We start from the raw sequence: 12,616 nt of genomic DNA on the forward strand, positions 1-12,616 counted from the left end.
ATAGTATTAACATCAAATTATTTATAGGGATATTCATTGCTGAGCGTTAAGGTTGGCAACAACTTCAATATTATTTTCAAATGTCAGTAAGTTCGTTAAAGTTGAGTTGTGCCTGTGGTTGTGCTTGAAACTTATTTTTGGATATTACTGTGAAACCTGCGTTTTAAATATCAAAAAATAGTTACTTAATAATAAAAACACATATAATTTTAATATCACTAGTGATTCCCTTTTATAAGGCAAAGGTTTGTAAAAAGCTTACAAGAACCTGACTGACCAAGCTTCAAGCTTCTACAAAAAATTGCTATCTTTTTAATGTACAATCATTATATATTTAATATCAACTTACAGATGCCTCGAACGAAAGTTGTTAGGAAGGAGCGGATTGAAGATTCCAAGCAAGCTAAAGAATTTGCGTCAAAGTTTTCAGAAATGCGTTAGTAGAGTTTACCCATTTTCCGTATTTTTTACTGTAGTTTAAAATTTCAGTTAATGACATGCTTGACAAATTTAAAGAACAATTGGATAAACACAAAATGCAGTCAAGGGCCGAGTTAAAGAAATGTAAACTATCTATTCCCAAAAATCTGGCGAACAAGACTTTGGGAGAGTTGGTAATGTAAAAATATTAATAATGTACTAATTTAATTATCAAATATGTAGATGGAATCGCCTGTTGGCTGGTCTGGGGATAGTACCAGTGCTTCTGTGACTCAAATTTTTGATGCAACACGGACAATGACAGGGATGAAAAATAACCTAACTAGAAGTAATTCTTTTGGTGACGATGAAGGTAAGTAATTCAAGAAAATATTTGTATGTGCACAAAAGCTAAAACGCTTAACTTTCGGTTCTTTGCTCAATAAGTTAATTTTATTTTTGTGGTCATTACTAACATCCATTTGTATGCAAATGTAATTTTCTCTTATAAATGTTCAAATCTTCATACAAATGTAACTAAAATATGTTCATGTCATTCATCTAATTGGGGTTGGGGCTTGCTAGGGTACCTTACAGCTGAAAGTAGTAAAAGTACTTCAGGTGGTAGGCAGTCAAGAACAAAAAACAGAATTCCAAAAACCACTCGCATCTCAAGATCTCAATCAGTTCGCAAAAAGAACACGACTGAGATGACAGACAAGTATAAAACCCCAGCACAAAGGATTCCTATAACCACTTATGGCACAGTAACACCAAAGGTAAAGACATATTTTTTTATTTTTGAAAAATAAAACGATGTTGCAATAGGTGAAACCCAACACACCCCAAGTGCTTTTGCGCCGGCCCAAGCAAGGAGAAGTCGCTCTGTCTCTACAAGGTAGTCCTCTACTTACAGGAAATGTAGTGACTGATAATGTGGCCAACATCAACATTCCTCTTGAAGATGGTCGTCTTTTCTCTATTCAACCTCAAAGAGGTTTGCGTGTCTCTCAAATCCCAGAACTTGACCTTGAAACTAAACGACAATTGGAGACTTTGAGGGATAACTTGAACAAAGTCTGTGCCTTAGCAACTAAACTATAAGATATTTAAGTGTGCGTTCTTTATTATTTTTTATATTATATTCAAGCCACTCGATATGACACCAACGTTCATGTTCATAATAAATTTAGTATTACAAATTTATTCTTTGCAATGTCAGTCACAGAAGGCTGCTTGCGGCTCCCTCTTTATCCCAAATTTCCTAACACTGGATAATTAAAACTACTACATAATGCTGCGTTTTGTGGTATATTTATTGTACCATTTGGTCCAATCCAATACAATAATTGTCCCAAGACAAGGGAATGTCTTTATATCTGAATAGTTGTAGGCTTACTTAGATGGCGGAACATATGACATTATAATTGATGATTTTGGTGAAATAGGCACAGAATGAGCGTCATGTTTAACACTGACTGCTACATTTGGTTCGCTATAATTAGCGCTAAACAATTGAACAGTCACATCTTCTGACAGACCTTTGATATAAGCCGGGAAGTCGACCACAGTGCGGTTGTCTGAGGGGTTTAAGGCTACCAGTATTCCCGGGTTGCCTGCTGTTACCCTACAAAAAAAAGAAAAAAAAATCACTTACTAAACACGACCACGAACAATGACGTTTAGGAGAAATGGTCACTTTAACATACCTCCCCCTATTCCACGTTAGCAAGTAAAATGTTTTCATTTAAAGTTAATTTTGAAATTAGTGTGTATTTTACTTACCTTGTAAATGCGAAAATAGTCTTATTGTTGAGTAAATGCAATGAAAAGGAGCCCCTCATAATAGAGGGTGAATTTCGTATCTTCAACAACTCTTTGTTGTTTTCCGATTCCAACGTCACGAGTGGCGTACCAGGTAACAAATAAGTGACAAGATCCCACTCACTTGAAGCATTCACTTTCCATAACGGCCAAGTGATATTATCTGCATTAAATGTGGTATTTAATACGTGGACAACATCAGTGATGTTGACACTTGGCTTATTCAGTAAATGGGACTGAAGAGGTAGATCAACAACAAATGAGCTGTTGACCTTGTAAGCTTCAATATTACTTAAATCTTCAGCTGTCATGAATGGTCCATTTTCTGTCATGTTTTTAACAATAACTTTCCATTGTTTTAATAGTGGCCCCAATTCGAGCAAGTTTTCAGTCTTTGAGTGAGTGTAAAAACAGTGTTCTTTAAAGTCACATCCAGTTGGATTAGGGGTTTTAATTGGTTCGTCTTCAAATTTAGTATCCACCAATAGATAAGGAGCCCCTTTAACCCTAATTCCACCTGCTCCATAATTCAGAAATTTTTTAATAACGTCAGAAAGCTTCTCAACTACTTTGGGGTTGTGGAAATTAAGATGGGGCTTCTCCATTGGTGCATAATAAAATTCTTTTCTACTTGGAGAATATTTCCACGATGACACATTCTTTACTGTGAGCTGTTACAAGGAAAGTTAGTTAATATGCGTGTACAATTGTTGTTTCAAACCTACCCAATTGTTTGGAGGTGTCGGTTCTCCTCCATTACTAGCCTCTTTCGGTTGGCGCCAAATATAGTAATCATTGAATAGAATGTCCCTACTTTCAGATTTATTGAACCAAATCCAGGAGGAACTAGGCTCAAGTTCCACAACCACATTTATTGCCTTTTCCTTGAATTGCTTAAATGACTTGATAAAAATATGATCTTCATTAAAATCGGAATAAGCGTCTTCAGGCCATGAAACTATAACTCCTGTAACCCCCAATTCTTTAATTTTGTTGATTGTTTCAGCGTTTGCATCATCTTTTAGCTCAATTAAAGGACCCTTCTCCCACCTGTTGACCAAAATTACGAAAATGTGTTTAGAAACGGTACTTTATTTACCAAGTTCGTGGCGGTGGGGGGTTACACTTAGGAGCGGCCAGAATAATCATCACAGCCCCTAGAAGCATCAATCCCCACAAAATCCAAAATGTGATGAACAAAAACCAGCGCAAACGCACCCAAAACGGATCGTTGGCGTACTTCATCAACTCTTCTTTAGTGAGACCCACAAACGCGGTCTTCAGTTCGCCTGGCGTTTTAATTACGCATTAGACAATATGACCTGGTACAAATTTTGATTTTACTCACCAATGTCGAGTTTTGCATCGCCGTTTTGCTTCTCATTGGGCGAAATCTTAGCATCGGCCACTTCCTCCTTTGGGAGCATCTTCTCGTCCGCGCCGTCCACCTCTGGACTGGTCGACTTCGATTTCACTAGGCTTTTGGGTCGAGTAACGGCGTTCTCTGAAAATAGAAAACTTGTTTTATTTTTAAAAGAAAGAGTATGATGCAATTAACATGCCTTCCATATCAGCTTCAGGTATTGCCTTGTAAGTGGCCGGCGGTTCGGTGCTTGGTTTCTCAGATAACTCCAATTTATTGCCTTCCATTATGGTGCAATTAGGGAGTAATTGGGCAAATGATGGAGCAGGGAATACGCCCTTAGGGGTCAATCGATAACAGCCGGTCAATGACGTGACCAAACTCCACCAAGTTCAAATGACATAAATGACATGTGAGTGAATTTTGAACTTTTGACGCATGTCTCACAATATATTACTAAATTAGTACCAACTACAATAGGAAATAAGGAATTCCCTATTTAATTAGTATTGTGGCAACGTTTTCAATCTGCTTCCGTTGTAAATTTAGATTAGTTAATTTTAAGGTGACTGTTTTTCACTTTCAATAAATTATCGTAACTTTCCCTTCATAAAAACCAAATATTTAATTTAGGGGTAGTTTTTTATTTTTGTTAGGTTGGTGAAGCTTGTCATGAATTTCAAAATTTAAAATATAAAAAATATATTTTGATTACTTAAAATATATATGTAAATTCCACAATTTTTTTTAATGTAGAGGCGACTGCAAAATATTTATTTTCATCTTTACAAAATATTTTTTTTGTGTTTTTTACAATCACATATTTCTGTTGTCATGACAACATTTTGTATACAAAATTCTTGCCAGCTAGAAAAATGTTTTCTGCTAATGTTATCAAAGATGGGGATTTTACAAAAACTGTCTACACACTGGTAAATCCTCCATAAAAGATTATAACCCTCTCAAACTTGTAGTTTAGATAAAAGACAACCGCTTTCCTGATGCTATCAAAATCCTGCATGGCATCCCTGAGTCCAATTCAACCAGAGCCGGACTCTCATTGTTGGCCTATTGTTACTTTTATATTCAAGACTTCAATAATGCGGCTAGTTATTACGAACAACTTACACAAATGTACCCGGAAAATAACGATTACAAGTTGTATTATGCGCAATCATTGTATCAAGCATGTCTCTACGACGAGTCGTTTCAAGTAACTAAAAAGATTGTCGAGGATCCGGATTATAAAGGAAAAGTTACGAAACTTCAAGCTGCTATTAAGTATAGTCAAGAAGATGTTTTATCGGCAAAGAGTTTAGTAAATGCGTGTCCAAACGAAGATCCTGACAAAGAAGTAAATCTTGGATGTTTGCTTTATAAGGTTTATAAAAATTGAAGATAAACATGAGTTTAAGGAAAGTTTTAGGACGAAAACTACGAAGAAGCCCTCGCTAAATTTCTCACGGCTCTGCAAAACCAAGGCTTCAAACCGTACTTGGGTTATAACATCGCTTTATGTTATTACAGGTTGAAGGAGTACGGTCCAGCACTCAAGTATTGCGGTATTTGCCACTTATTTATCTCCACTTTATTTACCTTGTTTCATTCATAGCCGATATTATTGAGCGAGGAATACGAGACCATCCTGAACTAAGCATTGGAATGCAAACAGAAGGCATTGAAGTCCGTTCAGTGGGTAACACACTTACCTTACACGAAACAGCTCTCACCGAGGCTTTCAACCTGAAAGCTGCAATTGAATATCAACTTAAAAATAGTAATTTTTTGTCATTTAATTTTTTGTCATCAAAAAATTATTTTGTAGTGGATGCAGCTCGTGAAGCTCTAACAGACATGCCCCCAAGAGCCGAGTATGAATTAGACGCTGTTACTCTACACAACCAAGCTTTGATGAATTTCGAACAAAATCCGACCGAAGGTTTCGAAAAATTACAATTTTTGCTTCAACAAAACCCTTTCCCTCCTGAAACTTTTGCTAATCTACTATTACTCTACTGCCAACATGAGTACTACGATTTAGCAGCAGACATCTTGGCTGAAAATGCAGATCTAACTTACAAATACTTAACTACTGTTGGTATCTTTATTTACGTTTTTTTTTTTCTCTACTGAGATAATTGCAGTATTTATACGACTTTCTCGATGCCATTATTACGCAACAAACATCACCGAGCGAGGCTTATCAAAAATTGGACGAATTAGCAAGCCGTCATACAGAATTACTGAGAAAACTGACAAAACAAGTCCAAGAACATCGCAACCGGAATGATACCGAGATGGTCAAAAAAACAGTAATGGAGTATGAGGAATGTCTCGACCGCTATATACCGGTTTTGATGGCACAAGCTAAAATATACTGGGATTTGGAGAATTATCAGCAAGTTGAGAAAATTTTTCGAAAAAGTGTTGAATTTTGTAATGATAATGATATTTGGCGGTTGAATGTAGCACATGTTCTTTTCATGCAAGAGAATAAATTCAAAGAGGCGACTGGATTTTACGAACCTTTGGTCAAAAAAAGTTATTCGGAGGTATTTTCTAAAGTCAGTTAACAATGAGCAATTTTGGTTTTTTAGATTTTAAATGTGAACCCGATTGTGCTTGCAAATCTATGCGTTTCATACATAATGACATCGCAAAATGAAGAAGCCGAAGAACTGATGAGAAAAATTGAGAAAGAGGAAGATCAAATGGCGATTGAAGAACCGGATAAGAAGTATTTTCACCACTGCATTGTCAATCTAGTTATTGGGTGTGCATGCAGTTATAGTTATCCGTTTGTAAAACAACATTTTTAGTACTCTATACTGCTCTAAAGGCAATTATGAGTTCGGTATATCGCGGGTTATGAAATCATTAGAACCTTATCGGAAATTGGGTACCGATACTTGGTACTACACTAAAAGATGTTTCCTCAGTCTTATTGAAAATGTAGCGAAACATATGATAGTGCTGCGAGACTCTGTTATTCAAGAGTGTATTTCATTTCTGGAAACCTGCGAGTGTAAGTGACTTCACAGCACGAACAGTATTGAACTAATACTAGTATTTTAGTACATGGCAAGACAATTCGGACAACCGCTTATCCAACTCTATCCGACGAAAACGAAATACCTAACGGTAAAGAAACTGTAGCCTATGAAGCTCGTAAAATTAAATGCCTACTTCTAAAACTACAAAACTATTAGTAAAAATAAAATCACATTTAAACTGTTTATTACACTCTAGGGATATAAAACAACTAGAAAACCATTGGATAGTAACAAGTGTTAATAAATTTGTCTAATATAAAATATATAACAAAAGAATTAATTAAAAAGCACTAAAGCTTGAATAAATCACTATAAAAATTACTGGAGAGAGCATTTTCGCAATAAAATATCACGGCGGTGTTTGCTGTTTATTTACACGTCCGCCATAATTAAGTTGTTGCAAGTACAGAGATAGAAAAAATATCACATTTGTTCAGTTGCGATATGTTTGAGCTTTTAAGCTACTATGGCACTAGAGGGAGTCTGGTTCAAACCACATGTACCATCTCCCCTGTAAACTCTATAGTAACCTTGTTCACCCCATCCTGTCCCCCACGAGTTTTTCACGATCCAATACGGAAGACTCTTCTTGAAGAGTGGATAATCTAACGAAATATCATCAAGACCAAACTAATAAAACGCTAAATGATACTCACTGTGCACACCATATCCCACAATTAAAACACCGTGGTCGAGGTTTTTCGGGTTACACAAAAATTTGAATGGATGCGAGACTCCGCCCATGTAGAACTGCATAGCATTGGCATTGATTGCGATGGAAATAGGGCCATTGGCCACCAACCACTTTGCCATATCGGTCTCGTTGTGGCTGATGTTTAAGGCGCTGGTCACTTGGACTCGTGCTAAGGTTCGATTGAAATGGCATTTTTCATCCTCAGCGTCATATGGGTAGTCCTGCTCTGTTTCCAAGCCGCCGATTTTCTCAATCGATCTGTGCAACAAATTTTATTTTACCTTTCAATATTAACTCTTCTACTTATTTCATTGTGATATTAAAATATTTATTAAGAAATTGCATTTACAATTTTCAAGTAAAAGCCAGATACGATATTTAAATAAGATAAAGAACCAAAACATGTTTAATTGTATTGTGTAATGAGTGCAATATATTGTTTTTCTGTTGCGTTATTAACTAATTAAAAAATTAACACAATGGAATTTTTTTGGCTAATAGTAGCCTTAATTTTTTTAAAGATTGGTTATTACTTCTAATATTTTGTCAATATATGAACAACAACAGTTACATTTTGCTAATGGAAGCTTGTTTCTCAACCAACCTGTAAGCTGTATCCATCAACCCTCCATTGCACCCTTGGTCATCGGTATCACAATCCACCAACTCCTGTTCTGAAAACTCTAACAACTTCCCGTGCTTCAAAGCATACTGCCCTTCCAAATTCCCTGTGACGCTGAAAGCCCAGCAACTTCCACATTGTTCTTGATTTTTAACTTCCGTCACAACTCCCTTCTTTCGCCAATCAAACTCTGTCGGAAGTTCAACATCCGGAATTTTAGCTTGTGCAAACGGAGCCTCATTCTCGTTCCTCAAATCCATACGCAAACCCAAACTCCTCGAAAACTCCTTTTGTGTCATATCCGCAAATTTCGTAATTCCGTACGTTGCCGTACCTTGTTCAAAGGTATTTAGCACTCGGATTTGCATCAAATTTTGAACGAAGACGTTAAATCTATATTTGTATTCTTTCTTGTGGTACTTCTTGTTGTACTTCGTGAGGAAGTCAGTGAAGAGTGACAAATGGTACTTTCGATCATCGCGACCCAATAAATTGTCAAAATCGGCATCACGTTTTGCTTTTCCTGGTTTTGTTTCGAATGTGTAGTGGTGGTCCTCACCCTCGCAGGTTATATTGTACTGTCGGAAATTCTGCCACGGTTTATCCCAAACTTTTACCTCACATATTTTCGGGGACGCCCCTTCGCGGATATTACATTCGTTGAAATCTTTTTCATCATCTTTAGAACAATCAGACTCGGATATTTTTATTTTGATTCGATGGATTGTTCCTGCAACGACTTGACTAGTGGCAGAAAGTACTTCCACAGGTTTGACCTTGTTGCTGGAAGTCAGTTGAGTGTTTAAATGAGTTAAACTCTCTTGGACATATTGCTTGACTTTATCGCTTCTTTTATCTATTTCGGTGGCTCCACCCGGTATTGACTGCCTCTTACTCCTTCGGGTGTGTGCGTTAAACACACTTTCGCTTCTCTGCCGTTTTACTCTCTTACTGTCACAATCGGTTTTAATTTTACGACTATTAGGTACCCAAAGTTGTTCAAAAACTTCAAATTTGCATGTTTTAGGTTTTGCGTCCTTGAGAGTACTACAGTGATCTCTCTCGGACGAAATCGTTTTTTTACAATCGGAAAGTATCACTTTCGCTTTAATACGATAAATGTGACCTGAAACGGTTTGGGATGTCGCAGAAATAAATTCGTGAACTTTAAACTTATTTTCGTGTTCAGACTCAGCGTCGAGTTGATTCAAAGCAGCCTCCAGGTATTTAACAACAAATTCGTCATCTTTCGTCACTGGTAATTCACCACCAAGGGTGTGACGCTTAGATCGCCTATTTGGATTTAAGACAAACTGGTGTTGTTTATTCTCGCCTTCACACTTTATAGTGTACCTTCTAAAGCCTTCCCATGGTTTATCCCACACTTCCATCTCACACAATTTTGGTGAAGCCCCCTCGAGTACATTGCATTGTTCAAAATCTTTCTGATCGTTTCTCGAACAATCTGACTCTGAAATTTTCACTTTAATCCTATGCACAATGCCTGCCACAACTTGACCAGTAGCAGAAACCACTTCTACAGGCTTGACTTTATTATTTGTAGTCAAATGAGTATTCAAATTGAGTAAACCTTCGCGGACGAATTTTTTAACTTCATCGTTGTCTTTATCAACGTCGTATATTCCACCGTCCAAGTCTTGCCTTTTTGTTCTCTCTTTATCACAATCAGTTTTAATTCGACGGCTGTTAGGTACCCACGTTTGTTCAAAAACTTCAAATTTGCAAGTTTTGGGTTTAGCATCTTGAAGGGTTCCACACTGACTTCTCTCGGTGGAAACAGATTTTTTACAATCAGAAAGTACCACTTTGGTTTTGATTCGATAAATGTGACCCGAGACGGTTTGCGAGGTTGCAGAAAGAAACTCGTGGACTTTAAACTTATTTTCATGTGGAGAGTTGGCATCGAGTTGGCTTAAAGCCGCTTCCAAATATTTAACAACGTATTCGTTGTCTTTGGTCACCGGTATTTGTCCACCGGGAGCTTGTCGTTTAGCTCTATTTTTAGGGTTTGTTTGAAATTTTATTTTTTGTTCGTCTCCTTCACATTTTATCGTGAATTGTCTGAAATTCTCCCAGGGTTTATCCCACACCTCCAACTCGCATGTTTTCGGTGAAGCCCCTTCAAGAATGTTACATTCATCTAAATCTTTATTATCGTTTTTAGAACAATCAGATTCGGATATTTTCACCGTGATTTTATAAAGTGTCCCTGCAACAACTTGGGTTGTTGCTGAAATCACTTCAACTGGTTTCACTTTGTTATTATTATTATTATAATTTGCATTAAAACCATTAATTCCTTCTTTGACATATTGTTGAATTTTCTCATTATTTTTGTCAATACGATTTGGAGCTCCCACTAAGACATCTCGCTTATAACGACTGTAATTCGTGCGATTATTATCATTTTTGTCACGTTTTATATTTTGACATTGCGACTTTACGACTTTTTTGCTGCCAAAATCATCGTTCACGTAAACCTGGACTTTGCAGATTTTCGTATAATTTTCAAAAAGTTTATCTTTACAATTTTCGTACGGATTGATTGGACTGTCCTCCAAGCACCGCGAAATTCCCATTCGCATGATAATATGATAATAAATACCATCATCCCCGACCATTTTTTTAGCTCCCAAAATTTGCAAAATTATTCGTTTATTGTTATCATCGTCAATGTTGTCTAAAGCATTGGCGGCAAAGTCTGCCAAATTCTTCACCAAACCTTTCTCATCAGGCGAAATTTTTTCCAATTGACGGATTGCTCTCCTTGGTCTTAAAACTTCTTCGCTAGAATTTTCTTCAGAACTGCTTGTTGCTTGACTTTGCTTTGCTGACATTTCCACAGATTCGCTTGAAGAATCTTGTTTAATTCCTTCATCACGTTTCAACCTTGATGCTTCTTCTTCAGTGGGTGTAGGTTCCTCCATGGTAACACTCGTTGTAAATGCAGGAGCTTCATATACCGTCAGACTTTCAGGCGTTTGAAATAAGTCAAACTCAAGTTTGCTCTCTACTTGGGGGTGCGATTCCACAGTGGATGGCACTATAATTTCAGATTTCACATCTGCAATTATTTGTGATTCTAAATCCGCTAATCGTGACGGTGTCATTTCATCAATAGCCCCATTTTCTGCCATTTTATCAAAATTAGGAGTGTCAATTAGTTTTGTACGTTTACCAGTAACATCAATTTCATTACTGATATCAGACTTCCTGGTATCAGCTTTGACGTATTCTTGAGAAATAGTGCAATTATTTTTAATTACGTGTTTGGCTTTACTTATCCAAGGTTTATGTAAATAAGTAATCTCACAAATAGTTGTCCCTATTTCTGTGTCTCTCGGGCATAGAGATAGATCATCTGTAACACCTTTTACGCAAATCGTAGACGCAAATTCCGCCGTTAAGATATATTTAACTCCAGTTACAACCTACAACGGTTTAAGAATGAATTAAGTGAATAATGTCAAATGTGAATTTATTTACTTGTTGTTGTAATCTAAGAACTTTGACCAGAGCTTGTTTTTTGGGACGTTCCGTCTCAATGTGTTCTAAAGCTACATCAATTAGCTCATCCACGCCTTCCGCATTTGTGCTGAGGTCAAAGGGGCAACCTAAACAAGGAACTGAATCTTTCTTTACAGCGACAAAATGTTCGCCTACTTCTGATGAAACAGCTTCGTTGCTTAACATTATCTGTAATTATTACATTAGGAAAAAAAACAGATAAATATAAACAAAATTTACAGGTTTTGGTTCGTCTGTGTTGACATCAGTTAGATTTATTGGTGAGTCATATACTTCATCAATAATAATCTCGGGCTTAGGTTTACAATTAACATCAGTGAGTACCTTGCTGCCCTCTTCAGGTGTATTCCTCACGAAAGCATGACAAGTGACAATTTTTTCGGAGCAGGGTACATTGGGGTATTTGTTGATACAATCCACATTTATGTCGAGAATTAATTCAATGATATCAGCCTAAAAATTAAAAGAGGCGTAATTGTGCTATCAATAACCTACTTTATCTCATATAACATAAACAAGCTGAAATCATGGCTAAAATTATACCTTTGTCTGCGCACTTAGTAGGGTTGCTTTGTTGTAATTGTACACCTTGAATGGGGACGCATTCAGGTGATTTAACACTGCTGAAATTTCGGAAGAATGAGATTCTGATGAATTTTCGTGTAAAACATCACTATTTACTAAAGACCACCAACAGAAACAAACAAACACATACCGCAACGTCGCCATGTTTGTTTCTGATTTGTAAATTGTGAATGTCAAATGTGTCAAAATCAGCTGTAACAGTCGTGGCGACACAAAAAAGTTACAGGAATCTGTATCAACAATCGCGAAGTCGTCGCGATTTTTTGGAATAATTAATTTAAATTGCTTATAATGTTTGGTTTCCATGGGTAATAAAAAAATGGACATTTCTTTACGCGCACAATGCTGTAAAATAATTATAAACGACAAAATTACAAAACGTCCTTGTATCGCGCGCATTTGATTGCTGTTTCAAGGAGGCGGCACATCTTGGGAAACGTTTATTTACAGTGCTTGTAAAAATAATTATATTAACTTTTTAACGATTATACAGTTGCGGGTTGTTT

The 12,616-nt window shown here is 36.7% G+C and overlaps 4 protein-coding genes across 7 annotated transcripts; 2 read left to right on the forward strand and 2 right to left on the reverse strand.

Moving 5' to 3' along the window:
* Positions 1-62: 62 nt before the first annotated feature.
* LOC123010943 (borealin) lies at positions 63-1,622 on the forward strand. 2 transcript variants are annotated; one of them, XM_044408144.1, is made up of 6 exons: positions 63-245; positions 352-436; positions 490-614; positions 664-793; positions 1,006-1,199; positions 1,249-1,622. In XM_044408144.1, exons 2-6 carry the CDS (start codon positions 352-354, stop codon positions 1,522-1,524), a joined length of 810 nt encoding a protein of 269 aa, XP_044264079.1. In that variant the 5' UTR covers positions 63-245; the 3' UTR covers positions 1,525-1,622. The 2 variants fall into 2 exon arrangements, with proteins under 2 accessions (XP_044264079.1, XP_044264081.1); XM_044408146.1 differs by having other exon boundaries at positions 1,042-1,199.
* Positions 1,623-1,712: 90 nt separating this feature from the next.
* On the reverse strand, positions 1,713-4,024 carry LOC123010936 (neutral and basic amino acid transport protein rBAT). The gene is made up of 6 exons (XM_044408131.1): positions 3,807-4,024; positions 3,593-3,748; positions 3,344-3,533; positions 2,970-3,294; positions 2,206-2,915; positions 1,713-2,047 (listed from the first exon to the last, which is right to left on the reverse strand). The coding sequence occupies exons 1-6, from the start codon at positions 3,892-3,894 to the stop codon at positions 1,816-1,818; spliced, it is 1,701 nt and encodes a 566-aa protein (XP_044264066.1). The 5' UTR covers positions 3,895-4,024; the 3' UTR covers positions 1,713-1,815.
* On the forward strand, positions 3,649-6,972 carry LOC123010935 (tetratricopeptide repeat protein 30A). 3 transcript variants are annotated; one of them, XM_044408129.1, is made up of 9 exons: positions 3,649-4,019; positions 4,582-4,988; positions 5,034-5,169; positions 5,220-5,384; positions 5,433-5,701; positions 5,752-6,159; positions 6,205-6,380; positions 6,427-6,632; positions 6,683-6,972. In XM_044408129.1, exons 2-9 carry the CDS (start codon positions 4,740-4,742, stop codon positions 6,814-6,816), a joined length of 1,743 nt encoding a protein of 580 aa, XP_044264064.1. In that variant the 5' UTR covers positions 3,649-4,019; positions 4,582-4,739; the 3' UTR covers positions 6,817-6,972. The 3 variants fall into 3 exon arrangements, with proteins under 3 accessions (XP_044264064.1, XP_044264065.1, XP_044264063.1); XM_044408130.1 differs by having other exon boundaries at positions 4,587-4,988; XM_044408128.1 differs by lacking the exon at positions 3,649-4,019 and adding an exon at positions 4,364-4,539 and having other exon boundaries at positions 4,587-4,988.
* Positions 6,828-12,270, reverse strand: LOC123010928. The gene is made up of 6 exons (XM_044408119.1): positions 12,069-12,270; positions 11,745-11,978; positions 11,484-11,693; positions 7,959-11,428; positions 7,317-7,612; positions 6,828-7,265 (listed from the first exon to the last, which is right to left on the reverse strand). The coding sequence occupies exons 1-6, from the start codon at positions 12,252-12,254 to the stop codon at positions 7,117-7,119; spliced, it is 4,545 nt and encodes a 1,514-aa protein (XP_044264054.1). The 5' UTR covers positions 12,255-12,270; the 3' UTR covers positions 6,828-7,116.
* Between the last annotated feature and the right edge of the window lie 346 nt (positions 12,271-12,616).

The sequence above is a fragment of the Tribolium madens genome, unplaced genomic scaffold (genome assembly GCF_015345945.1).
Source record: "Tribolium madens isolate multiple individuals breed KSU strain unplaced genomic scaffold, Tmad_KSU_1.1 Scaffold_91;HRSCAF=231;Tcas5.2_LG7, whole genome shotgun sequence".
Lineage (NCBI taxonomy): Eukaryota > Metazoa > Arthropoda > Insecta > Coleoptera > Tenebrionidae > Tribolium > Tribolium madens.

What these genes read in the sequence shown, in the direction of transcription:
- LOC123010943 (XM_044408144.1), top strand. Translation starts at nt 352, where the DNA reads ATGCCTCGAACGAAAGTTGTTAGGAAGGAGCGGATTGAAGATTCCAAG. An exon ending in GTCAAAGTTTTCAGAAATGC is followed by an intron (nt 437 to 489) that starts GTTAGTAGAGTT and finishes TTAAAATTTCAG; the next exon opens with TTAATGACATGCTTGACAAA. An exon ending in ATGGCACAGTAACACCAAAG is followed by an intron (nt 1,200 to 1,248) that starts GTAAAGACATAT and finishes ATGTTGCAATAG; the next exon opens with GTGAAACCCAACACACCCCA.
- LOC123010936 (XM_044408131.1), bottom strand. Translation starts at nt 3,894, where the DNA reads ATGGAAGGCAATAAATTGGAGTTATCTGAGAAACCAAGCACCGAACCG. An exon ending in CGACACCTCCAAACAATTGG is followed by an intron (nt 2,916 to 2,969) that starts GTAGGTTTGAAA and finishes TCCTTGTAACAG; the next exon opens with CTCACAGTAAAGAATGTGTC. An exon ending in ACTATTTTCGCATTTACAAG is followed by an intron (nt 2,048 to 2,205) that starts GTAAGTAAAATA and finishes TTTTTTTTGTAG; the next exon opens with GGTAACAGCAGGCAACCCGG.
- LOC123010935 (XM_044408128.1), top strand. Translation starts at nt 4,483, where the DNA reads ATGTTTTCTGCTAATGTTATCAAAGATGGGGATTTTACAAAAACTGTC. An exon ending in TCAAAAAAAGTTATTCGGAG is followed by an intron (nt 6,160 to 6,204) that starts GTATTTTCTAAA and finishes TTGGTTTTTTAG; the next exon opens with ATTTTAAATGTGAACCCGAT. An exon ending in ATTGTCAATCTAGTTATTGG is followed by an intron (nt 6,381 to 6,426) that starts GTGTGCATGCAG and finishes CAACATTTTTAG; the next exon opens with TACTCTATACTGCTCTAAAG.
- LOC123010928 (XM_044408119.1), bottom strand. Translation starts at nt 12,254, where the DNA reads ATGGCGACGTTGCGGTATGTGTTTGTTTGTTTCTGTTGGTGGTCTTTA. An exon ending in ACACAGACGAACCAAAACCT is followed by an intron (nt 11,694 to 11,744) that starts GTAAATTTTGTT and finishes TAATAATTACAG; the next exon opens with ATAATGTTAAGCAACGAAGC. An exon ending in TTCTTAGATTACAACAACAA is followed by an intron (nt 11,429 to 11,483) that starts GTAAATAAATTC and finishes AAACCGTTGTAG; the next exon opens with GTTGTAACTGGAGTTAAATA.